The 26,385-nt window shown below is 39.2% G+C and overlaps 1 protein-coding gene across 1 annotated transcript in view; it reads left to right on the plus strand.

The window, feature by feature from the left end:
• Nucleotides 1-25,259, plus strand: part of TRPM1 (transient receptor potential cation channel subfamily M member 1) — a 77,707-nt gene extending 52,448 nt beyond the window's left edge. Inside the window, exons 13-29 of the mRNA XM_066558646.1 lie at nucleotides 233-406; nucleotides 1,056-1,190; nucleotides 1,474-1,524; nucleotides 3,014-3,154; nucleotides 3,760-3,789; nucleotides 5,004-5,293; nucleotides 5,787-6,015; nucleotides 7,458-7,580; nucleotides 7,919-8,050; nucleotides 10,039-10,167; nucleotides 10,492-10,743; nucleotides 11,318-11,492; nucleotides 14,618-14,638; nucleotides 16,260-16,404; nucleotides 18,483-18,682; nucleotides 19,732-19,864; nucleotides 21,722-25,259. Coding sequence (XP_066414743.1) covers nucleotides 233-406; nucleotides 1,056-1,190; nucleotides 1,474-1,524; nucleotides 3,014-3,154; nucleotides 3,760-3,789; nucleotides 5,004-5,293; nucleotides 5,787-6,015; nucleotides 7,458-7,580; nucleotides 7,919-8,050; nucleotides 10,039-10,167; nucleotides 10,492-10,743; nucleotides 11,318-11,492; nucleotides 14,618-14,638; nucleotides 16,260-16,404; nucleotides 18,483-18,682; nucleotides 19,732-19,864; nucleotides 21,722-22,985 — 3,624 coding nt within the window. The 3' untranslated portion in view covers nucleotides 22,986-25,259. The remainder of the gene's footprint in view (nucleotides 1-232; nucleotides 407-1,055; nucleotides 1,191-1,473; nucleotides 1,525-3,013; nucleotides 3,155-3,759; nucleotides 3,790-5,003; nucleotides 5,294-5,786; nucleotides 6,016-7,457; nucleotides 7,581-7,918; nucleotides 8,051-10,038; nucleotides 10,168-10,491; nucleotides 10,744-11,317; nucleotides 11,493-14,617; nucleotides 14,639-16,259; nucleotides 16,405-18,482; nucleotides 18,683-19,731; nucleotides 19,865-21,721) is intronic.
• The last annotated feature ends 1,126 nt before the right edge of the window (nucleotides 25,260-26,385 follow it).

Genomic DNA, 26,385 nt, shown 5'->3' on the forward strand with positions numbered 1-26,385 from the left:
TCAAGCTCCTTCACTGCTTTGACTTTCAGTGTTATTTAGACTTAACAGCTTTTAAAAAGGGCTAAAGCTGTGACTATGCAGAAAGGCCCTTAAACTTAGAGAAATTACCATTTTTAATTGACTCAATGTGAGAAGTGGTGATTGGGGGGTGAGCTTGTTAGGAATGTACTCAGTTAAATAGTTCCTGTAAGATCAATTCGATTTCTAATGCTTTAATGCATTATAAATACAGCCTTTAGGAAGCCTTACAGCTCCTGATGGTACAGCTCCTGAGAAGGAAAAGAAATCTCCAGCACCTCAGACTAAAGCAGGCAGAGGGAAAGGAAAAGGAAAGAAAAAGGGAGGAAAAGCAAAAGAAGAACCAGAAGAAGAAACAGACCCAAGAAAACTTGAACTCCTGAACTGGGTAAGATGAAAGTATTCGTATAAAAAAAGTGCTGAAGATTTATTTTTTTTCATTCTGAGGTACAAAGACAGAAGGAAGATGCACATTTTTATTCTGTAGAATGTTCTTTTGCACATTCCCACAAGATCAGCTGTAGATTCTGCAGGAATGCTGTTGGGTGTTTGAGCCAAGAATCCCTCTCTCAACCCATGTGCACCACATGCAGCCATAACAGTACCAGTCAGTACTGAGCTGCAGCATCTTCTTCCCTGCACTTGTCAGAAGGAAATAAGACCAACAGTGAACATCTTCCTTCTGTGAATGTGTTGGTTTAACTTGTTCCTATCATGCTGAGCAAGTAAATCCCTTTTCACATAATGTGTCAGGCTTGGAATGCCTGGTTTAGTTAAAAATACTGAACAAAATGATTGAAAGATACATGTTGAAAGACTGAAAGCTACAATTGTATTGCTAAAGGTTTGGAATTCTCTGCTATCTCTACTCACTTCATGTGGTTAAAATGTTACTTTCTCAATTCCTTTTTACTTACAGACCAACCAACATATATGGGAACTCAGTCCATATCCTAAGTAGTGAAAATGGCTGTGGCTGCTGCCCAACCAGCTCATTTGTATTCATGTGGTCTCCCATTCTCCACCCTGCAATTCAGGTGAACTCCCTGGAGCAGGCTATGCTGGATGCACTGGTCCTGGATCGAGTGGACTTTGTGAAACTGCTCATTGAGAATGGAGTGAACATGCAGCACTTCCTGACTATTCCTCGCCTGGAGGAGCTGTATAACACTGTGAGTGAGCAGAAATGCTAAGAAAGACCTGTGGTATTTTGCCACTGTGTATGTGACTTGAATCACCACAGAAGGGTTTATAAAAAAGGAATATTACGCAGATCTTGATAGAAAGGTGTTTGTCACTGTAGCCCAGTTCCTTCTTTTCACCCCTCTGGGGTGTGATGGCACATGACTGTTGTCTGAAGTTCTGCATAAGCTGCCAGATCACTAATTGTGTTCATGTTTGCAAAAAATCTGAGGAACTGAAGCTATAATGGACCATGAATTACTTTTGTTTCAGAGACTGGGTCCACCAAATACGCTGCATTTGCTAGTCAGAGATGTGAAAAAGGTAAGCAGTGTTACATTTGTGTGATTGCATTAGCCATGTGAATCAACAGTAAAAGCAAGCATAGCATGGGGCCAAGCAGCCATTTGAAATTAGATAGCAGCTGTAAAGAAAAGTTAAATGTCTCCCTGTGTAGCAAAGAGTGATGTCAGTCTGAGTTGGGTATGGCACTGCTAGTAATTTAAAAACTAAGGAGTTAACTGAATTAAGCTCCTATAGTGGCATTTGGGATTCAGGTTGACACTGTTTCTTCTCTACAAGAAGCTCCCAATGCAGCATTACAGGGGAGGAGTGGAAGGAAAGGCCTGCTAGGTTAACTGGAAGCCCCACTCATGTCTGTAGAATTTATTGCATTTTGTTTGTTTCCTTGTGTGTTTTCCAGTTACTTTTCCCTCACTAGTCTAACTTTTTACCTGGAGAAAATCTCTTCTGTCCTAAATTTGTTACTCATTTTTTTCCATTACATGAAAATTTGTTCATTGTATGTGAGTAGGGAGGGTCATTGTGAGATTTGTTGTATTTTCTCTCTTAGAGGCTTTGAAGCTTTCATTCACTTAAATTCAGCTACATTAAATTGTCTGTTTAATTTCTGCAGGAAAACTCCCAGTTATTCCAGGGAGGTTCAGATGTGGGGATTATGCAGTACTGTGTTAATGTTTAATTCATATTCATCTGCTTCATAGCTTAACACTTTTCTCATTCAGTGTTGTCACTGAGTGAGTGTCACTAATGTTCCTCTGCATTCTGTCTGTCTGTCTGTGTCTCCTCTTTTCCATTCCATTTCCATGCTCCCTCCCTCAGCGGCAGTCCCGGGGATTCAGTTGGGTTAACCTGGAGGTGATGTGCTTCCTTAGGCTGTGCTTGTTCCATCATAGCAGCTGCTCAGTGGTGATGTAGAACCAGTCATTGCTGTAGGATGTAGCTTGGACCATGAAGCACCATTTTTTTCCAGTGGAGTCAATACAATTATCCAGTTTTAGCTGTAACTGCCAAAATTAGAGTTTGCCTTTTGCTTTGATTCTGGGCTGCACATTAATCATGGTCTGCATTGTAGTCTCAGCTGTAGATAATATGATGAAATATAAGTTTCCATAAAAAAAAGTATGTAAAGTATGATTATCAGGGATAGTCACCATGAAATTGCCATGCTTTTATACTGGATTAATGATAATTAGTACAGAGTTTGTTAAGTTCATTAATATAACCCTTGTAAAAAATATAAACTTGTATGGACACTCATATGTGAGTAAATCAAATGAAAATTTGTTCAGAAATATGAATTCTGCTAACAACAAAACCAAGAAGCTATGACCCCAAAAATTTTCATTATGTGAATCAGTTAATTTCATACAAATGTTCAAAGACTGAACCCAGTGGCTGTAAATAATACCCGTGTTCCAATTTAATTGTGACATATGTCTAGCCAGGCAATTTAATCTGTGTCATGTTTTCTTATACTAAATCCTTATTAAGTTGTGGGTTTTTTTGTTAGGGAAATCTTCCACCAGATTATCATATCAGCCTAATAGATATTGGTCTTGTCCTGGAATATCTCATGGGTGGAGCCTATCGCTGCAACTACACTCGGAAAAGCTTTCGGACTCTTTATAATAATTTATTTGGACCAAAGAGGGTAAGAATTAATTAATTCTAGATGTGGCCATTATGGTGGTGGTAAAAATAAGTAACACTCTGTTTCTTTGTTTTTGTGAAACACTGCATATTAAATTCTAAAGAAGTGCTGCAAGGTAGAAGTTGAAACTCCAAGAGTGAAGTTATATAAGCAAGTTGTAAGACATCTGTGTTAAAGGATGTGAGGACATGAGAGTGGTGAATGCACTGATCTGGAGGTGAATTTCCTCCTATTCCAGTAGTTTACAATCCAAGTATTCCTAACAGTGGTGTGCTTAGAAGCAATATTTTATTTGGCTTTTGTGACAATGTGGTGATTTTAATTCTCAAAGCATCATTTATCAAATTATTCATTTAACTCTTCAGTCTGAATTAAAATCTTTCCTTTGAGTGCAGGATAGATATTTCCTAACCCATTGCATTCCTGCAAATACAATTTAAATGAAGAGTAACTAATTGCAGCACTATTGGTACAATTATTTATAACAGTAAGTTTCATAATAAATGCTGTACATTTGTATTGAAAATGGGTTTGCTTGGTATTGTTTGGTCTTTCAAATTTTCCTCCCATCTAACTGATTTTCTTTTCTATTTTTTAATATTCAGCCAAAAGCTCTTAAACTACTGGGAATGGAGGTAAGTTGGATTTGTTTAAAAAACTGGTTTTATCAAAACATTTCCTGGTACAATACCCTTTTGTTTTTATTTGATTTTCCTAGGGTGTAGAGGACCTAATTTTTTGTCCTCCATTTGAGATTTTATGTCCTGTGCTTCAGAGGTGGTAAATACTTTGTGTAATTGATGGCCCCTGAATTTTCCATAGAGGACAGAGGTCACCACTTGCAGTTATTAAAGCTGCTCAAGGAGAAGTACATGCTCAGTTCAGCTGAGCTGAAGAGTCATCTTTGGAAATGGTGTGGGAGGTTGGATTCTGAATTTGGATTTAAATTTTGTTGAAAAATAGTGCATAATGCTGAGTTTGCTTGAACAAGAACTGATTTTGTAGAATAGCAATTTCTTGTACTTGCAATCCACTTCTGATATTGGATCAGTCTACAGTGATGATGAGCTCTGTCTTATATATGCAATGTTCTTCCTATATTTTTTAAACCCTAATTTTCCCAATCATGGCTTTTCTCCCTTCAGGATCCTGCTTCATTGTCACTACTTCCCTTCAGTTACTTCCATGTTGGTTCCTGTAGTAATGGCCTATCCTCCCTATCCCTTTAAGAAATGAGATACTTAATACCTTCCAGGTGCACTGCATACATAGGAGGAGATTGCTTATTCCAAGGTGAAGACTCCCTTTGGTATCTTGCTGTTCTTAAGGGTGCTGTGTGCCTGTCTTTGCCTTTTGCATGTTGCCATGGCCTGCACGTCAGTCAGAAAAGTGCTCTGGTACCTGGAAGATGTGCAGGGATAGACACAGACATGTGGAATCAGAAATGACAGTGGAGCCTATCTGTAGGGAATTCAGCTTTGTTAGAGTCCCACTGACACTGCAGAGGAATTCAGTAAATATTAATTTGTTGCAGGCCAGCCTGTGCAATTCCAACGAAGTTGGGATCTGTGTACAATGCAGTGTGAAGGGATGCCTGCAGTACCGGGGGGTCTACTGCACTTTTCCAGGATGGGTGACTCGTAATTATTTGTACAAGAAACAGCACCCTGCACAAAAGCTGAGTCTGTGTGTGCTTGCCCAGTGCATGCTTGCATTGCATTCATGGTAGCAAACAGCAAAACCAAGGTAGAACTTTGAGTGTTAATGTGTCCTCTCAGTACTTGTTCCATGCATGGTGCTGTTGTCAGGTGAGCTGTTAAAAGCTGATGGGAACAATTTTTCTTCCCAGGATGATGAGCCTCCCACCAAAGGGAAGAAGAAAAAGAAGAAAAAGGAGGAAGAGATTGATATTGATGTGGATGACCCAGAAGTCAGCCGCTTTCAGTATCCCTTCCATGAGCTGATGGTGTGGGCTGTGCTCATGAAACGGCAGAAGATGGCCCTGTTCCTTTGGCAACGAGGGGAGGAATCCATGGCCAAGGCTCTTGTGGCCTGTAAACTCTACAAGTCTATGGCCCATGAGTCCTCAGAGAGTGAGCTGGTGGATGACATCTCTCAGGATCTGGACAACAACTCAAAGTTAGTAGATGCAGAGCAGATTTTATATCTACTTGCTGAGAAACTTTACTTTTAGTTCAGTACAATAATTTCTAAATGTAGTTTCACAGAATGCCATTTAGAGCCAATTTATCAACTACAGACAAGGAAAAATGTGGTCTTGGGATCTCAAGGCAACTCTAGCAAGGAGAAGACTTGGATTTTTTCAGACAGAATTAATTCTTTCTTGAGCTTCTCCCTGTAAAACTAGCTAGTTCTATTTCACAAAGTTATTTTTAGAATTTACTCCCAGAAATTAAGGGGTATCTGATGCTATCTCTAAACTGCCTTCAAGATGTTTTGGTCTAAGTGAATTCCCTCTGTTCATTAACAGTGTGTTTGGAACTTTTGTCGACTGTCCCAAACTAAGAGATTAGTTGTTCTTGTGGATAAGCATGATGCCCTGTGAACAGAGCTAAAAACCCAAAGCAGACTGATTTCTAAGTCAAACTTCACTGATCTTATCTTGTTCCAGAGATTTTGGCCAGTTGGCTGTTGAGCTCTTGGATCAATCCTATAAACATGATGAGCAGATTGCCATGAAACTGCTGACGTATGAACTGAAAAACTGGAGTAATTCTACCTGCCTGAAGCTGGCTGTGGCAGCTAAACACAGGGACTTCATTGCTCACACCTGCAGCCAGATGCTTCTGACAGACATGTGGATGGGGCGGCTGCGCATGCGGAAAAACCCCGGCCTGAAGGTATTTCTGTTCTGCATCATCTCCAAAGAGAGCTTGGTTGGATGCAGCACTTTGCTACACATAGCAAGAGTCACTTATTTAGAAATGTTTCAAGAACATATCTGTTTTAAAGCTAATTTCTTTAGCTTCCAGTTTCAGGATATCTAAGGACTATTACACCATGACAAAGGAAAATATAACTCCATAAAATACTTAGCATGATTGGAATCTGAGAGACAAATTGTGGCTTTCAATAAAGCATGAGATTTGTTAATTGAGAACATGCTTCTATTAAAAATCAGTTGTAGACAAGCAGAAATATTTCCATTAGGGGTCCATGCAATGGGAATAGAGATAAAATAAACCATATGTGGACACATGCTTCTTAAATTGCTTAATACCTTACCAGTTGAGACTCAGTGTTGAAAAGAGTAAAATCTGTGCAATTGCATTGTGTGAAACCATGTGATTTTTATTTCCTGCTTCTGTGATTTGATGATGCAGTCTCTCTTACTGATTTTAGTATTTCCTAATTGTTTGATTTACAAAAAAAACCAAGTGATGTGAGGGGGCTCTAAGAAGAGAAACACAAGTGAGTCAACACCAAGGACGCAGAGCAGTGTTTGCTTGTGTGTGTTTTCATGTGAATAGAATCCTTTCTGTGTTGAGTTATGCAGTTGCTGTCACCCATATGGAGACCCATCCTGCTCACCTCCTTATTTCCTTAATCCCCATTGACAAAGTGCTGTATCTGTTTTCCCGGGTATGATTCCCAAGTTTGCTGACATACACATTGCACTGTCTCTGCCATTCTCAGTTTATTTCCACTTTCTCATAGCTCCCTCTTAAACCTGTTTAAAATCTTCAGGGAGCTGAATCTGCCTTTCAGATTGCATCATGTTACCTCCCAAATCTGTTTATTAGTTTCCTTTCTTTTTTCCAAAGAATTAATTAACCTCCTGATGTTTGTTCTGGTTTCATTACCTGCCTTATTTTCTCTGCTCCTTTTCTGTACTTTGGCTTGTGTTTCTGTATCTAAGCAATCTCATATAGTAAGAGAATTTTCCCAGGGCTATCTGCAAAGATTCTTTTACCTTTCATAGTTTTTTTAATTATTAAAACTAATGTTAGTAGGTGTCTGAAGTAACTATAAACTCTAGTTACAAACCTGAAGGCCTCTTTTAACCACTGTGTCCATTCCATGGCATTTCTCTGCACACTAATTTTGGAGCACAATTTCTTAATTGCAGGGTATTTGTGGAGATGGGAGGCTTTCCTGGGTGCTATATGTTAATGAAATACCTTGTTGCCAATGCTTCTTAAGTACTTACTCATTTCTATAGGCTTGAGGATGGCAGAATATCTTGAATACTATACAAAAAAAATATTTTGGGTTGGGACCTACCTTGTTACAAAATCCATAATATAAACAAATATTGAGTTGAATTCTTTCTTGTTCACAGGTTATAATGGGAATTCTCTTCCCTCCCACAATCCTTTTCCTGGAGTATCGCAGTTATGATGACTACTCCTACCAGACATCAAAAGAAAATGAGGAAGGCAAAGAAAAAGAGGAGGAAAATGCGGTCAGTAATTGAGATTATAAGAAAGTTCTAATATCTCAGAACTGCTCATTTTTCTGACTTTTCTGATCATGCTGTAGCTCACTCAGGTTTAAATCTCAACTGCCTCTGGGAGATAAAATCAGTCTCCCAATTATGGGAGAGTATAGACTGGATTCTCAGGGCATGGGAAGTGTTTGTGTAGTTCCAGATTTACAGAATTCTATTTATATACTTTTAAAAAGAGGTGTGTTGCTCAGGGGAATCCCTGCATAGTTAACAGTTGGCTGGGGCTGTGGTTGAGGAAAACTACTATTTTTGCTGCTGTGTATTGATGAAATCTGACAAATTTGGTCTTCCAGGATGCAAATGCAGATACAGGCTCCCGAAAAGGGGATGAAGAGAATGGAAAGAAAAAACAACCAAGCCTTCCAATTGGAACAAAGATCTATGAATTCTATAATGCACCTATTGTCAAATTTTGGTTCTACACAGTAAGTCATGATGATTAAACTGACAGTGATCATTTTTCTCACACCTGTGAAACTCAAAGGATTCCAATGTAAAAGTAATAAACATGTAATAGATTGTTTTACTGACTTTTGTGGAATCTGATGAGTAAAGCACTCTCTTTATTATGAGGAAAATGCACAGACAGTGAAACAGAATGGATAATAACCAAAGCTTACACTGTCAGCCTCTAAAGCTCCTATGTGCTGTGAAGGAGGCTCTGTGTGGAATACACCAAATGAAGTGCAAGCTCCACAATCCAGCCACTCACATCCAAACTAGGCTGGATTCTCTTGCTTTCTAAAGGACCTGACTCTGTTCTGCATTGAAATGTCCTTTAGGCCCCAAGAAGCAACTGCATGGTGTCATTGCCACTTGCCCTGTTGCTCAGATGGGTGCAGCCTAGATGGGAGCACAGATCCCAGTCTGCTAAGACTTCATAGGTACTTTTAATAAAACAATTAAAAACAATCTAAACTAAAATACTTATTTTTGACAAGCATCTAATTTTCTATTTATTGCATCAAGAATCATCTGGTGTTAAACTGTCATAATTAAACAGAACATCTGCTCATGCTACTGCTGATAAATTTTGGGTGTGCCTTGTTAAAGGTATACTGGTTTCTTATGTGTTCAAGATTAGGATGCCTGATATCTGATAGATCATAGTAATATGCAGGTTTTTAGTTTTAGCATATTTTAATCACAAAACACTTCATTGATCCCTTTCTGCTGCCTGAGTTAATAATTTAAAAGCAAAATTCCTATTTAATTTCAAAGAAAAGTGTTCAACATGGTTTTACAGTGCAAAGAAATTACATTTTAGTAGGCTAAAAAAGCCCGAGGCATAAAGGGCCTGGTTTAGAGTCCTTCAGAATTGCTGTTTTTCTTCTTTCAGCAAATGAGATAATTCAGCTGTCTGGATCATATGTTCCACAGCCTCTGGGATTCCTTTAGGTGCTGGAGGCCCCTGGCTGTGCCAGTGTGGAAGGCTTTGCAGCAGGCCTGCTTCCTGCAGAGAAGGAAATATTTTTTCTTGTGCAAGTAAAGGTCTTCAGCAGCTGAGTATTTCACACTTGGCCTCAACACACAGGTTCATATGAATGTCCTAATTAGCACAGTTATTAGGGAACTGAGTAAAGGGGGCTTTGCTTTCCTGCATTATCAGGCCCCTCAGCTAAGAGGATTTTCCTGCCTTCTGTCTGGTGTTTCTTCTCTGGTGATGCAGCCTTCTCTGCTCTTACTGAATTAGGCTTCAGCAAGAAACTTGCTCCTGAGACTGGGAGCTGCCTAAAGTAACCAAAACACCTGCAAACCTACTGTCCATGTAGAAGGATTTAAGTGACAAGTGTAGGAAGAGGGACTGATAAACAAAGTTCATATGCCTCTGGCTTCAGCTGAAGAGTGTGTTCTTCCCAGATGGGCTCAACCACATCATTACAGAGTGGAGAAAGCAAGTGGGCTGTATGGCTCTTTATTTTCCCTACCCCTCTAGGCAGGTGCTGCTCACAGCTTTACTCCCTGTTCTGCCTTGAGATGGTGGGTAAACATTTCACACTGAAAATTACATTCTGTAGAAAACTCCATTTGCTCCCTGAAATATCCTTTGGTTTGTTACTGTTTTGCTTCCAGGTTTGTTTTTTCCCTTTTAAGTCATTGAATCCTTTTGGATTTCTTAACTCTGGGTTTCTAAGGTCTCAGAATTTTTTAGTTTGGCTGGTCACCAAAGGCTGCTGTGCAGCTTGGAGACACCAGCACCACCAATTTGACATTTACACGAGTGGTTATAGAAAACTGAGTGTTAGCTCTTTAGGCTTACACTAATAATCCAGGACTGTGTAATGGAAATTAGTGGAGACTGGGGGTTTTTTGTGTGTATAAGTTATCTCAAGTAACTGAATACTGCCCAGTTTGGAAGGATCCTAGAATGCATCATCTAGAATCCATGAAGGATTTTCCTCTTTTTTGGCAGATATCATACCTTGGTTACTTGATGTTATTTAATTACATCATCTTGGTGCGGATGGAACGGTGGCCATCAGTCCAGGAATGGATTGTCATCTCCTACATTGTGACGCTGGCTTTGGAGAAAGTCAGAGAGGTAAAGTCTGCCCATACCAACAGCTCATAATCCTCAGAATGAAGCTTGCTCTTTATAATGGCCTGGACTTGTGCACAGAGTTGAGAGGTCACCCAGCAGAGAGAAGAATCTTATATTCCAAATATACTAATAACTAAAAATATTCTTGCTTGAAACGAATTTTGCTGACAGTGGAGGGTGTCTGATATTCAGATACCTGTTGGATATTACAAGATTGGTCTTTTTTCATGACCATTTCTTTAAAAATGTAACTTGGAGTTTTTTCTAATTGTTTTTTTGTTGTTGTTGTTGTAAGTTCATTTGTTTGTTTGCTTTTTGTTTCAGATTTTAATGTCAGAGCCTGGCAAGCTGAGCCAAAAAATCAAAGTTTGGCTCCAGGAATACTGGAATATTACTGACCTGGTGGCTATTTCAGTATTTATCATAGGAGCAATTCTTCGCCTGCAGAACCAGCCTTACATGGGTTATGGAAGAGTGATTTACTGTGTAGATATCATTTTCTGGTACATTAGAGTGCTGGATATCTTTGGTGTGAACAAATATCTGGGACCTTACGTCATGATGATTGGAAAGATGGTTAGTGCCTAAATTGCTATAAATTATGTCTTTAAGAACTCTGTGTGAAACTAAATTCCATTCTGCTTTAAAAAGAAGTTTTCTATTGAGTAGGACTGAATACAGCCTGTGAAAAGTTGCCATGTGAATTTCATGCACACACACAAGATGTAATACTCATGCAATAACAGATTGCAGGTACACCAGGATCATCCAGACACCCATCAGCAGTGCACAGGAGATGGTACAGCAATGATTGATATCATCTCTTTGCACCACAGAGGAGGCCTGTGCTTGAAAGCACAGCATACTACATTTGATGCAAAGGAATGGGGATAGCAAAGGTTTTAGCGTTTTAAGTATTTTGAAGTATAATCTGGTATTCCTTTAAGTAACTGCTTTCTCTGCCTTTGTATGTATGCTTAATACCTGAGTAGAGTAGTACTTGAAGTACTAATGAGTAGTACTTAAAGCGCGATGTCAAGCAGATTCTCCTTCTGTTTGCTGCAATGCTGCTGGCAGACAGGCCTGCTGCCGCCGCTGTGCTCCCTGGTGTGCTGAGAGCCTCTCTGTGGTGCCTCCTCTCTCTCTGCAGATGATTGACATGCTGTACTTTGTGGTCATCATGCTGGTGGTGCTGATGAGCTTTGGGGTGGCCCGGCAGGCCATCCTGCACCCGGACGAGGAGCCCTCCTGGAGGCTGGCGCGCAACATCTTCTACATGCCCTACTGGATGATCTACGGAGAGGTGTTCGCTGACCAGATAGACCGTAAGAGTAGAATTCATAGTAAGAGTCTGTTTCCTGTTTCTCAGGCAGATGATCAGATCCAAATTAAAGACTGCTTTTAATTTGGAAGTCGTGTTTTTTCGCTTTATGATGATATTGTTGTTGTTTTCTTGTGGCAGGCCCGAGGCTGAGCAATTTTCTCTTCCCCACCCGTGTGTCTGCTCTCTTGGTTTATATTCAGATTCAGTTAACACAGGAAGTGATGTAGTCTGGAATATTCTCCTGTCCAAGAGTGTAGCAGTGTGAAGTGTTCTGTTTACTTGCAGGGATCAACAGAGATCATTCTGAAATGTTCTTTTCATTCAGAGGTTTACTAAGAGTCAGTTCCAACAGAAGAAAAAAAGAAATAAATCCCTTGTGGAGGGAGGTTAAAATACACATATCCTTTCATCTCCAACTCACAAGCAATGAGCTCATACATTTTTACTCCCAGTCATACATCTGTCTGCTTTCAGAAACGTTTCCATTTCATTAATCACTCATGTTGTTCTTTTCTACACCTGTGGGAAAACAAAACAAAAAAAGCAATCTCCACTTGATTAGCTTTGGATGTGGAAATAGCCTTTCTTACAGGAATCCTGCACGCTTTAAAAGAATACCTGTCAGCATTTTAAAGGAGATGTAAGCTGTCCTGTTACTGCTAATTTTGTGTTAATATTTGAAATTTGAAATGTGCAGCTGGCCTCCTCTAGTGTGTATCATGTAGTTTGCACTTTATCTGAAATAATACAAGCTGCTGTTTCACCTTTGTATTATTTGAGCCACCTGCATATACTGACAGGAAGGAAGTGGAAGGATGAAGAACCTGAAGGTCTGAGTTCAAAAACCATTAAGGTTCATCATCATGAGAAGCTTTTATTCTAAATGTCATTAAAGTGTACTTTAACTGTTTAGACAGGAGTAAAGTGTCATTAGTCTTTTTCTGAACAGTGCACAATCAGATCAACTTTGTTTTCCTAATGAATGTTTGTTTCAATAATGTAACTTAGGGTACAGTAAGTTGCTCTTGCCAAGTGAAAGGCCAAGCCAGTCATCTGCTGTCTGATAGTGCAGTTTTGGTGCACATAAGAGATCCTGAGCTTATCCTGGTTCACAAGTGGGACAATTCCCCCATGGAGAGGAAGTGACTGTAATGGCCTATCCCTTATCTCATGTTCAGTTTGAACAAAGAATGTTTGCCAGTGTAGACAGTTTGATTTCCTTATAAATCAAAATTCACACCTTACCACCCATCTCTTTAGTGTAAGAGGTGTCCCAGGCTTCTCTCATGCTTCCAGTCATTTCTCAGTCATACACTCAGCATGCTTTGGATTGGAAATCTTTCTTCAGCAGTGCAAAAGATTTGGCATCGAAAAGTTTGGACTTTCTGGTTGTACAAGTTCAGCTACTTGGTCCTTCCCAGGTCAGGAGCTTTGCTGTGCATAAACTAGCTTGGAAATGTGTGGCTTTATGTTGTTTTAATTTTAAAGTAATTCTGGCTATGCAAGGCATTCTTCTACACTGCCTTACAATTGTTCTGTACGTTTCTCCTGTGTAGAAGTCTATGGACTGACTCCTGAAGATCTTTTTGCTTTCAATAAGAAATTTTTCACTCTAATCTGTCTGTGGCTCTCTGTAAAGACACCACAAAAGCAGCTTCAGAAGTCATTGGGGAGTAATGGCTATGGGCAGTCTAATATGACTCTGACTCAAGAGCTAATAGCTCATTTTGGCAAGGTCCAGGGGTGTAAACCATTTATGGAAAAAGTATTTAATCAAATCTTCCCTCTGAAAAAAGGTAGTTGGACTTTGTCAGTAGCTTTTCTGAGGATGGGAAGAATCCTATAAATTCATCTGGAGATCACAAGTCACAGAATTTGCTGGGCTTGGAAGGTATCTTTGGAGATCATCCAGTTGAACTTTCCTGCTCAAAACAGGGTAAATTAGATTTATCCCAGATTGCTTAGGGACTGTCCAGTGATGTTTACAGTATCTTGAAGGATGAAGAGTGTGCAGCCTCTCTGGACAACCTGGTTTAAATGGAATTGTCCATCTTTCTACCTTTGCCCACTGCTGTTTCTCCTTTCACTGAGAAGAATCTGGCCCTGTGTTCTTTTCTCCCACACAACATCAGGTATTTATAACATTGGTAAGATCTCCTTGACCTTCTCTAGACTGAATTATCCCAGCTTTCTCAGTCTTGCCTCATTTGTCAGGTAGCCCAATCTCCTTAGTAATGGAGAGTGAATCTCCTCCTCTGTGGCCACGATTGGACTATTCTGATATGTCCATGCCTGATTTCCATGAGGCAGCTGAGAACCAGACACACAAGTCCAAACGTGGTTTCACCAGAGCTGAGTAGAGGCAAATAATTATCTCCCTTAATTTGCTGGTAATGCTTTCCCTAATGCACCCCAGGAAGTTCTTGTGTGGCTCACTCTCTTTAGAAGATGAGAACAAGCAAAAAGTTATCAGCATCTTGTACTCAATGGCATCATATTCTTAAACAATAAAGAAGCCTGGTTGAGTTTTATCAATATTGTGACTTTTCTTACCAGCATTTAGGTATTGGCAGGCAAGTATCCAGACTGGTAGTCAAAATGGGCATTAATGATACTGATGTTTTTACAGTGTAAAATAGCATGCCTATTAATGGAAATGTAGCCATTCAAAAGAAACAGCTGACAGATTCAAAGCCAGGGTGGTTTAAAAAAAAAAAAAAAGAGAAAATGTTTCCATAACAGCTGAAAGAATGATTTTTGTGTGATAATTTTGAGTTGCTTGGTGTTGACGGCCAGTTTTGTTTACTTGCCAGAAATATCATGTATATTTAAATGATCATCTGCCAGAAGCATTTTGTGATATATTATTATCATTAATTTGCTGCCATATGTAACATTTGGGGAAAACAGCATGAAAAGGAAATTGCAGAATGCAATGCATTTTTAACAAAGACATTTTTTCTCAGCATATGTCTCTACTGTTCTGACATTTGAGTTGCTTATCCTTTCTTGGCAGCAGAACTGTATTTCCAATCATCTTTTTTTGGGCTCTGTTTATTATTGTATTGTTTTCTTTTTTCTTTCCCTGCCTCCTTTTCTATTCCATTCCTTTGGACTGGTGTTCAGTCTATGCCATGGAAATCAATCGTAAGTCTCCGGGGAGAGCTGATTATCTCATTTAGCTGAATATGTTCATTAATGTTTTTCTTGTCTAGTTACTCATATTTTAATTGCAGCACTTATGCAATATTCAGGTGTGAATGTTGTTTTTCTACTGTAATAGTTTCATTAGAAAATAAGCAGAGGAAAAATATTTTGGTACAAAATGCAGATCAGAAGTTTTAACTGAGTTGAAGTTGTTGCTAAGACTTGTTTCTATTACACCAACAGTAAAATAATTGGGTTTTTTTAATTATGATGCATAAGTAGCATTGTACAACTAATTCCCTTTGATTACCTAGATACAATATTACTTTGGTTTTGGCAGTATTTTCATTGGTCCATTGGAATAAAATAAGGATTCATTTAACTTTCCTGCTATACTTCTCTTAGGAAAACTAGGAAAAAATTTAGGTCTGATGTTTGAAAAGCAAATAAAATAAATGCTCTTCATTACAGTCCAAACAGCTCTTTGAGACCTCAGTAAATAAGCTTAGTTTGTGTTCAAATATTTTAAAGTATTTCTCAAGTGAGGCTGAAGCATTGTGGGTTTTTGCAAAATTTTTAAATATACTGGGTTTTCTATTCACATAAACTAAATCTGTTATGAACTCTGTCAGACTTTGCATTTGCTTAGGTTACAGCTAAGGAACCTGTGGCTGACAAAAACTTTACCTGCTACTAAATAGTTCCAAAAGTTAGCCTTGTATTTGAAATCAGATGTGTTGGCACTGCACTTAGAGACAGAACAAAATTGCTGCATTTACCCAACTGCAAGACAGGTCTTACCCAAGGCAACCTATGTAAATTTAGAATTACTTCAGGCAATTATTTTATATTGGTTTGATCAATATTCTCAATTTTTGTCCCATTGTCAGTAGTCTTAATTTGCTGTTACTATATAATTTTCATTTTAGAATTGGATCTTTTTGGTAGCATTAACCTGCTGGTAACATTAACAGCCCCAGACACGTCAAGTAACAGTCTGGGATCCATCTAGGGAATCCAGTAAGGGGCAAAAAGAGACAGGGCCAGAGACAGAAGGGTCCATCCAGGGGACTAACACTGGTCCAAGGTCCATCCTGGAGGCAGAGGTGAGACACAGCTCAGGCAGGGACAGGATGCAGAGGAGGCACAGGTGTAAACCCCCAGTGAAGCTGGTCAGGGACTTTAAAGGCCTCTTCAACACTCTGAGCCCCTGTAGGTTTTGAATTTATGCTCAGCAATCTGTTACTACTAAAGCAATGCTTTTATCTCTTTGGCAAGGCATGCTTACAAGCTAGGTTTAATAATTTGTTTATAATTCCACTATTAATATGTATGTGTACACATTAAGATCTGGTCTTTGACTATTACTGTGAGAAAAAGAAAATCCATGGGAATATGAATAGAAAGCCACACTGTACAGTAAGGAATTGCCTCTCTGTTATGGAAGTTGCCTCACTAATATGGAAGCAGAATTTGAAGTAGAAATTATACATACTTGCTCCTGGAAATAATCTGTAAAAATTTGGCAACGTTTATGCATGTATCATCATTAAATAAATGAGAATAGTATTTTTAAGTATCAGGCAATTTGTGAAAAATATCTTTCCTGTTTTTCCTTCAGCTCCTTGTGGGGACAATCTTTATGATGATGATGGTAAACGCCTTCCTCCGTGCATCCCAGGGGCCTGGCTCACTCCTGCTATCATGGCCTGTTACCTCTTGGTAGCAAATATCCTGTTGGTAAACCTGCTGATTGCTGTCTTCAAGTATGTAAACAATCCTGCAACTTTGTCTTATTGTCGAGATAAAGTTTCTGTTTGAGCCCATCAACTGATTCTGCAAGGGTTTGCATTCACTCAGGATCTCATTATTCCATGGATGTGACTGGCAAATTCTGGCAGCAGGGTGTACTCTGGAGAAGGGTGAGGAAAGGTGGCTTTGAATTTGCCAATTGCAGCAATGGATGTGAGAGAACCTGGCTACTTCCAATTACCTTCTGATGGATAGTGACAGGCCTCAAGGTTGCTGTGGAAAGATGAGAAATAGGATCCATGAAACCTGGCACACACCTGACAGAAACCCGTGTAGCCACTGGCAGTCACAGCTCTGCAGGAGAACAGCAGAACAAAACTCTGAACGTAAAAAGCCTGAGGCATTTCCGCTACATCATCTGGCTTTTGTCTTGTTTTGTTTTCCATTTAGAAAAAGAAATTACAGCCTTGGAGAGTCCTTTCATGACCTAAAAAAATAGTCTGTATTGCCTTGAATCATCAGGTAGGATGGCTATGTGTTGCCAAGGTCTGTGGCCAATCCAAGCAGTGTGCAGTATGCACATATCTGTATTTAGACTTATCTGGAGTAAAACTACATAAATTTCTGCTGCTTGTTCTTCCTACCTGCAGTTAGGTTGCATGCTTTTGCTCTCGTGATGTAGGGATCAAAAAAATAACGACTTGCTGGCAATACTTTCTGAACAGAGCACCTGAGAAAAGCACGTGATCCATTTTAGTTGCCTTCAAACATTGTAGTGTTGGAGGGCTTGTGCGTGCAAGCTTGTGTCACAAATGCAAAAAACAGTCTTTCGTGTGCCCAGAAATCTGCAGCTCACAAAGCCTGTCTTTCATTTGATGTATGTAGCTTAAAAGGTCATGAATTTAAAGTACTCAAATGCCAGTCACATAGCTGGGGAGAAGGGGAAGAATCTTACAATGGTAGCTATTATTGGCTGAAGGACCAAGGAATCAGCAGTTTGGGAAGTAGGTCATGCTGTTAACTCCTGCCATCCCAGCCTGCTTGCACAGGGTTGAGACCTAGCTGGGGAATTCCTGCTGTAAAGGAGACACGGAATGAAGACAGATTGTTATTTATCATTGATCATAGTTTCATGTAGACTTAACCTAAAGAAAGTAAAATCTACGTGTACATAGGAATTCTTTGGTTTTGAAGAGATGTTTTAACTGGTTTTCTGACTGTAGATATTCTAAAGCACATAGAGTTAGGAAATAAGTGGACAAAAAATATAAAAAGGAAGTTCCAGTATCATCACCATCATAGAAGTGGAGTGAGCTGTCTGAAGATACTTTAAAATAGCTCGAAAAGCCTTTTCTAAGACAGAATATCAAGTCTGCTTTCTCTTAGTTGGTATTTCATAACTGTGACTATTGTTATCTCTGGATTTACTACTATCACTTCATATCAACTGAATTTCAAAATTAAACATCTTTGAAACACACCTTACTTTGCTGTAAAAATGATGAAGCTTCCAAGAATAAATTCCTTTACAAGAATATGCACCATGTTTTCAAATCAGAAGTTTGAGGGAGTAAAGTTTGAATTTAGGACATTCTGTGAAAACTTGAAAAGTCTTCTATGTAGGTCAAGCTGATTAGCATATTAAAGGCAAACTATGTGAAGCTTCTGAGTTTAGCGTACAAAATACTTTTCATGGATTTAATACTTTGTGTAGCATCAAATACTGGCGTGTGTTAAAAGAAATAGTTTATAACCAAGCCCCAAAATACCAATTATGTGATGCATAAATTGTGTGAGTTTGTTTTCACTGGCACCTAAGGGATTTGTACAGTAGGAGCAAATGGTCTGAGAGGACTCTTCTGAGTGGTGCCTGAGGGATGCAGAGCACCTGCTGTTTGCTACCTTCAAAAGGAGTAGTGAAATCATGAGTTCAATTTAATCCTTAGTTCAGCAGCACCCGCAAAGAGCTGAACCAAGCAAATCCTGTGGCTCCATGAGGTTATTTAGCTGCTGCTTTTTTCAACACAGTACTTGCTCAGTAAGAAGTGAGATTAGGGACCTCATAGAAACTTGTACCTATGTTTCCTTTCAGCAATACCTTCTTTGAGGTAAAATCAATATCCAATCAAGTCTGGAAGTTCCAGAGATACCAGCTGATCATGACATTCCATGACAGACCTGTCCTGCCACCACCAATGATTATCTTCAGCCACATCTACATCATCATCAAGCGGATCTGCTGCCGCTGCAGGAAGGGTGATGGAGACCAGGACGAGCGGGACAGGGGACTGAGTATGCAAGAAATCTTCTCTAAATTGAGCTCTTTGCACCATATTAGCAGAAGACAGTGTGGGCCAATATTTGTATCAAGTTAACAGCTCTTGGGCTCTGCGGGTGCCTGAGAATTTGAACTCTCAGATGCTAATAAAGACCTCCTTTAACATGCTTTCTTAAAACAGTGAGATGGTATCTGCTCAATCCAGGAGTTTACCAAATTCTGGTGAAGCCCATATGTTGGGAGGGGCAAATAGGAATAACAGATGGGATACAGTTTCAAATGTCAGCTCTGTGATTGTGAGCAATCTGTGACTGTGAGTATCCCCACTATCATTTGGAGATTTATCTGTCATTTCACAGGGAAACTGTGAGGATTCTTCTCCTAACATACTCTGTAACTGTTAATTAATATTTTCATTATATGCCTCATGGAAATAATGTGAGGGATGCTCACAACATCCCTCTACTTCTACATTTCACAGGAAACACTTTTGCACAATAGGAAAAAGGAAGAAAGGAAATGTAACGCTCCTTCCAAATGTAAAGGGACAAATCCAGATAAAGGATGAATTGTTCCCAAAAGCTTATATTCCCCTTGGATTTTTCTTATGTGATTAGAAATTTCTTAACATCTTATCCAAAGAATATCTCTGAACAATCTCCTAAGTTTATCTGTTGCCTGTAAGTCGCATCCTTTTAAGAATAACACTTGAATGAAGGAACAGCCAAACTGGCAGAGATTGCCCAGGTCTTTATCTTGTAAAATCTGGTCATTTTGTTGAATGCACAGCTGTTGAAAAGTTCCAAAGTCATTCAGAACATAGAGCCCCCTGTGGATGGCCATGGAAGCAGATAATGCTCATCATGCATTCCATTGCCTTCACAGCTCTGCCCATCTTTAGCTAAGTGCTCATTGCTTATTTTAAAAAATCATCTGTTCATTTAGTGCAGGAGTAGAATCTGCAGTATGGCCATGTCTAAAATAAACTGCTAATTTGGATTTAAACTGTCTGCCAGAAGTTCAGAAAAATAAAACTCTTCTTTTGTTCTTCTCTTTTGCACAGAGTTATTTCTGAATGATGAAGAGCTAAAGAAACTCTATGAGTTTGAAGAGCAGTGTGTAGAAGAATATTTCCAGGAGAAAGAGGATGAGCAGCAGTCATCTAATGATGAACGCATCAGAGTCACCTCTGAAAGGTACCTGTTGTAACAAAAATCCACTCTATCTCTTGGGAACAGTCTTTTTAATATCTTCTTTATTCCCATGGTTGAGGGAAAATACAAAAGATTTTGATCTTGAAGGAAGCCACCACCAACTCAGAAGCTGATCTGAATCCCAAATAACTATCTGAGCAGGTACATCTCTCAAAAGAGCAAAGTTCTTGTTATTCCTTCTGTTTTGTCACTAAATCTGCTGGTTTGGGTAGCTTTGTTATAAGAACATCTTTGCTTATGATAAATTTTATGCCTCTTATCTATCTGAGGATCAGAGTGATGCTTTTTGTCCATTTGAGAAAATTGCTGCTTGTTGAGCTTCCAACAGTTCATCCAACCATGAGAAACATGTTGGAGCTTAATGACAAAAGCACTGAGGGTTCTTCCCTTGGATCTGTAGTTTACATTAGGGTCTGGCACTCACCACTGCTGAATTTTAATCTCACCACAGATTCTCTTGCAGGCTTTGAACAAGGCATTCAGCTTTTCAGTATGAACTTCCCCATATAAAAGATGGGGAATATTCTCATGTTAATCATTATGCTTGCTCTGAGGACTAGGTAGTGTTTGCACATTGCTGTGTAAGCACACTGTGCTAATGTCAGCAGCCTTTTTTACCAGGTCACTTGGCAGAACTGTTCCCAAAGGCTCTGCCTATTCTGTCAGTAGATCTAAGTCAAGAGATGGGGTCTTTTGTCACTTCATTGAAATGAAGAAAAATTCTCCCTGTAATGAAAATCATACACATTTTAAACACTCTTTCACTTACTCTATCTCACAGTATTCTGTTGATTAAGTACTCCACATACATTTTTATCTAGATATCTACTTGTATCTTCATTTTAGCATTTGTTATGAATTAGCTCTGTGAGCCGTATAATTCTTTAATAGATAAAATTCTTTCTCTTGAGAGAGGCCCTGAACATCTTGCATTATTATATTTGAAATTTGAGAATAGAGAAGTAAACTAAACCTGCTACATATATTTGAGTAGATTCTGTCACACTGGTTATCCGTGGCAATTTGTCAAATTCCTAGGTATTGTGGCAGAGAATAAAGCAGGGCTGATAAGCCTCACTGATTCACTATGGTCTATGGCCACAAAGCAGATTTGCTTATTTCTCATGGCTCCTTGCTCCAGATGCTTCATCATCTTTTGTGTATGGGAGCAAGAAAACGTTCATTTAATTTCCACAGCAGATTTATTAGTGTATGATCTCTAAGCCACATTCCAGTTAATTATGTTTATATGCTTTTTTCTAGTACCATCACATCCATTATGATATAAATGATAAGAAGAAAATGGGAAAAAGTATTATTTCAATTGAACTAGACAATAGTTCCATTCCCTTCAGCTGATACAAAATAGAAAGGTATTTCAAGAGCAAAAGCAATCCCATCAACACCAGTGTATGTTTCTTTCTCATGCAGCTGCAGAACCTGTTTTACAACATGCTTTGATGCTATTTTAAGTCACCCTGTGAGCATGCCATTAGAAAGTACTTTTCATGTAATTAATTTGATGCTTCACAGTGAAAGAGAACAACTGAGCACACAGTGGGTGGCACACACAGAAATGTTAATAGAAGTCTGTCCCTAAGGGTTCTCCTGCCATGAATATAAGGGCAAAGTTCAAATACCCCTCTAATATGGTGTACAGAAAGCATAGATAACAAGAAAATGCGCCTGCTTTTGTTGCTACCCATAGGAAAAAAGAACAAGGCATGATAGACACCACAAAATTCTGTCTTAGGAAGAAATCAGGAGCTATGTGCTTGTAATGGGTTACTGCACCATTCTACAGGTTCTGTTCTCTGCTTCCTTTCTTATACTCCACAGAGTTGAAAATATGTCGATGAGGCTAGAAGAGGTGAATGAAAGAGAACATTTCATGAAAGCTTCTCTGCAGACAGTGGACCTGCGGCTGTCTCAGCTGGAGGAGCTCTCGGGCCGCATGGTGAATGCTCTGGAGAAGCTGGCGGGCATCGACAAATCCGAGCTGACGTACACGCGCTCGCGGGCCTCCTCAGAGTGTGACGCTGCCTACCTCCTGAGGCAGAGCAGTGTCAACAGCTCTGATGGCTACAGCATGTACAAATACCACATCAGTGGGGACGAGCTGACCTTTGATGACAGCACCACGCCCATGTCACCGGCCATGCGTAAAAAAGCCCACTCTATTGGTACCAAAGAAGATGGAGCAGACCCAAGGATGCTGGCTCCAGAACACCAAACTGGACTCCATACCTCGAGTCCTAATGCAGTTGCTACAGCAGATCACAGTAAATCTACATTAGAAATTGCACAGAATGTTTCCAGAGCTCATTCTGGCTCAGGTGGTTTGGGGAGTGAAAAGCAGGGGGTTTTCAGTAGCGATGGAATGATCCCTCAAAGTGTGAACCAGATGAATGCTGTAACGAACAGTCAGTCAGCAGCAGGACCAGATTTTCAGAACACTCAGTTAAAAGTAGAACGTACCAAGTTAGAAGCAACCATCTCTTATCCCTTGGACAAATCCAAAGCAATGCGCTATTTTCCTCCTGAAACTTTCAGTGCTTGTCAAACCACTATGATGAAGTCAAGGAGCTTTATATTTGCACAAGGTGGAAAGCTGGTTGGAGGAGTTAACAACTGGACCTCAGAGTACAGTACCATTATGGATCAGGTGTGCCCCTCTACAATTGAGCAGTGGGCCACAGAGTGGAAATATGAAGTTGAGCAGCAGCTTTCTCAAGAGCGTCCTCCAGAATACCCCGGGTTGGTCTCTGAAGCAGAAAGGCAAGCAGAGGAGAAGCAGATGGACACAGATGATGATAGTAATGTTGCTGAAGCAGGTATGAGTGCCTCTTACACCTCTATGCCTGCCCCTGTCAAGGCTGAGAAGGAGAATTTCCTGTCAGCAAAGCCAGAAAGGACTCCTGGGTTCCCATCAGTACGCTCCAAGAGTTTGCACAGCCATTCCCGGAAAGCCAAGTCCATGAAGGACAAATTAAATAGACCAGGACATGCCAGCAGTGTAACTAATTTGGTGGTAGCGTTTGGCAGTGCAACAGAAGAACAGAAAACCAGGCAAGAAAATGCATCCACAGAAACTGAATGTTAAAGTGGCTTATGGCCCCTGTTTTACCAACAGTTGAGAGAGAAAGCAGAATGACTAATTGAACAAATTAGGGATTTAAAAATTAATTTCTAAAGAAGAATTGTGAATATATGTATTCCTCTTCTTTTAAAATTAATAGATGCATGTTCTGTTCTTAAATAAATGTTTGCTGGGTTGGGTGAAAGGGAGATGTTCTCTCAGGGACAGATAAAAGGTGGGTACAGTCCACAGATGCCGAATATATAGATCTTCCTTTGTTCCATTTCAGCCTCCCTCATAAGCTTATTTACTGACAAGCTCATTATAAAGCTCTTAGAGGAAGAGCAATATTATAATGTAATAATTTTATCAGAAGATTTCTCAAACTGAACACATTTTTAACCAGCCTTAGTTTTATCCTTACTTAAGCAGCTGGTTTCTTTGTAGCCGTGGTGTTTTTTCAGATCAAAACAAAATTGTTGGAGGCAAGGAAAAATTATGCAGTCCCTTCTTTCACTTCTGATTTCATGCCTGCTGCTTAGCTTCTCTTTCAGAATGGCAGTTCTCATCCACTAAAATAGGTCAGAATGGCAAAATACAGTTGTGTTTGGAGAAATCTGACCTGGAAAGCCACATGTAGACATATTCTTAATCTGTCCTTGAACTTCAGTGGTGTAATCTTGCTTTCAGGATCACACCTGTCCCCAGCCCAAAGCATGCTGTGACAGCCTTAAACTGTTGAAAAACAGTGATCATTGTTTCAGATATTTTGGGAGATTCTAAGAATATCAAGTACATAAAAATTTTAATAATAGAAATCCAAGATGTCCATCAGTGTTTTGTATAAATGAGGATTACAACAGAAGTCCATGTAGACTTAGAATAAGGTTCTGAATTTCTTAGATGCCTTCAAGGGAAAACACATCAAAACAGAATGGGAAAGATGTTCTGATCAGGTGAGACTTTAAACTTTGCTTGAAACAAATCTACTGTGAGAAATTCATCTTCCATTTTGCAATTTCATTATGACACATGAGGAAAAAGGAACAGTTTCTAGGAGTCTGTCTAAACAAAATATAGATTTTCCAGATGAGAATAGAAATTCTGTACATTTTCTTGAGTAAATTTCAAAAACAAATGTCAAAGGAGAAAAAAGTCTCTACAACAAAATTGTTTTGAGGACTAAAAGTGGAAATCAGCATCCATAGTTAGATGTACCCAGAGCACTTGTCTCTGCAGTAGCATTCTAAGTACTAGGTTTTGATAATTTTCTTCATAATAGCAGGGTGTTATTTGGGTCATTCTTCCCTGTTAAGTTTTAGAAACTTTGATTTCCCATATATTCAGCACCTCTCTTCACGGGGAATGCTTACCACTGGGCAGACAGTTTTGAAAATGAGTTAAAGGCAGAATACTGGTCAAAGGTTTATGCTTAACTCATTACCCATCAGGACTCATTCATAGGCTATTTTGAAAAGATGTAATTTCTTTTTTCACTCACCATCAGCCCCACAGTGCAGGTCTCAGTGTCCTCCTTGACAATGATCTCACAGCATTTTGAAATGCAGAGATTGATGGAAGACTTGATAGATGCATTAATGGTATCTGATTTGTATTGTTTGCATTATATTTTCATGCTCCATCCATTCTTATACCCTGAAGTACTGTTACCAAACGGAATGATCGTGGAAAGTGCACAGACATTTTACAAAGTTCAGTCACATTTCTTTTGGATTTTTGCCATCTTGGTTCTTACCAGTAGGTTTGCTGGTTTCACTGCTGTTGGAACGGTGTTGACATTTTGCTTTTTATGTGGGCTTCTCTTTTCTTCAACTTAGGGAACTTGACATTTTGTGCAAACTGAATGACATTTGAAATTGTTTCACTTCCATGTTTACTTCTGTGTTACCATTCTTTGCAACTACATAGCCATTGTGTATATGTGGTTAAAATAGCCTCCAGTTTGCCAATGCCTTTTTATTGTTTGCCTGCACATTCACCAGAAATGGATTCATTAACAAACACAAAGGGATGCAGCTTTTCAGTGCTGAACAAGCAGTATGCATTGTGGAATGGAATACAGTGTGTTGCATACCTCTTGTTACATTGTCTTTATAAAATGTGTGTTAATCATGCTTTTGACCACCTAATTTTTTTAGCACTTATATTGAAAATTTGTCTGATAGTATGTAGTTTTCAAACAAAAATATTTTACCTTTGTATTTATATACTTCCTTTGTGTAAAAATATTTATAAAGAAACACATGAAAAATATTATAAATTAATTCAATATACCAATTTTTTCTCTATAATGTCCGAACACTTTACTAATCTGTTTCTTCTTATGCAGTGCATGGGCCAAACATCTTCTAAGCAAATTTTTTTCTTAACAGTTGCCAGTAATTTTGCATAAAATTTTCTACAGAGGGATGATTTTAAGAGGTTTGGATATTTTCTCTGCTCTCACACAGCATGAACTGAATGACAACATCTCTGCCATTACATGTGAAGTAACAACACTTTACTTGTTGGCAGAGTCATTTTGGACAAACAGCCATTTTAATAAGATTTAAATATAGTTTTGTATGTGCATAGAAGACTAATAATAGATTTGGAGCTCACTAAGCAGAATAATGACCAACACATTTGCATGTCTGCCTCCACGCTTTCTTGAATAGTGGCTGAAAGGATGCAGGCAGAGAATTTGCATTTCTGAAGAGGCATGTTTAATACTGCTTTTCAGGAAGATGTGTCCCCCTTCACAGCTAGGCATGTGGTGACTTCACAGCAATGTCACTGTGAATTCCATTGCCACGATTTATTATGTGCTTGACCTATACTGAAGCAGGTCAAGCTGAAAGGGTGTGTACTCTAGGGCTATGTCTATGCAGACATATTACTCTGAGGTAATTCAAATTTGTTCATCTTACAGTATCTTGCAATACAAACATTTCCCTTTCCCTCAAGGCAAATGTTTGCAACACAGTGACTAATTGTCATATTCACAAAGGCAGGTTCATGACCCTAGCACCTGATTCCATGAGTTACCCCTTTTTGCATCATTGCATCATTCAGGGACTAGCTTAGCTTTGCCCTCAGCCTCTCCTGTTGCAGAGTCACTTTATCCATTTTAGAAGCTGGAGATCGATACCTGAGAATCAAGAAAGCCCATTTTCCATATTATTTACTAATTCATTGAAGTGGCCATTGAAACCTTCCAACTATGGTTTCTGCATGATGCTTATTTGGATGCTTTCCAAGGTTCTGTGCTTGGAATCTTCAGCAAAATATTTATCTGATCTTCTAAATAAAAAAAATTAAAAAACCATATCTGCAAGGCCTTGTCAGGAACGGGAACATGAGAAAGGTGCATGACCAAGGACGTTAAGAGGATCATTTCATTAGCTCTGCAAGATGAATAACA

This window comes from Molothrus aeneus, chromosome 13 (assembly GCF_037042795.1).
Source record: "Molothrus aeneus isolate 106 chromosome 13, BPBGC_Maene_1.0, whole genome shotgun sequence".
In the NCBI taxonomy this organism is placed as follows: Eukaryota; Metazoa; Chordata; class Aves; order Passeriformes; family Icteridae; genus Molothrus; species Molothrus aeneus.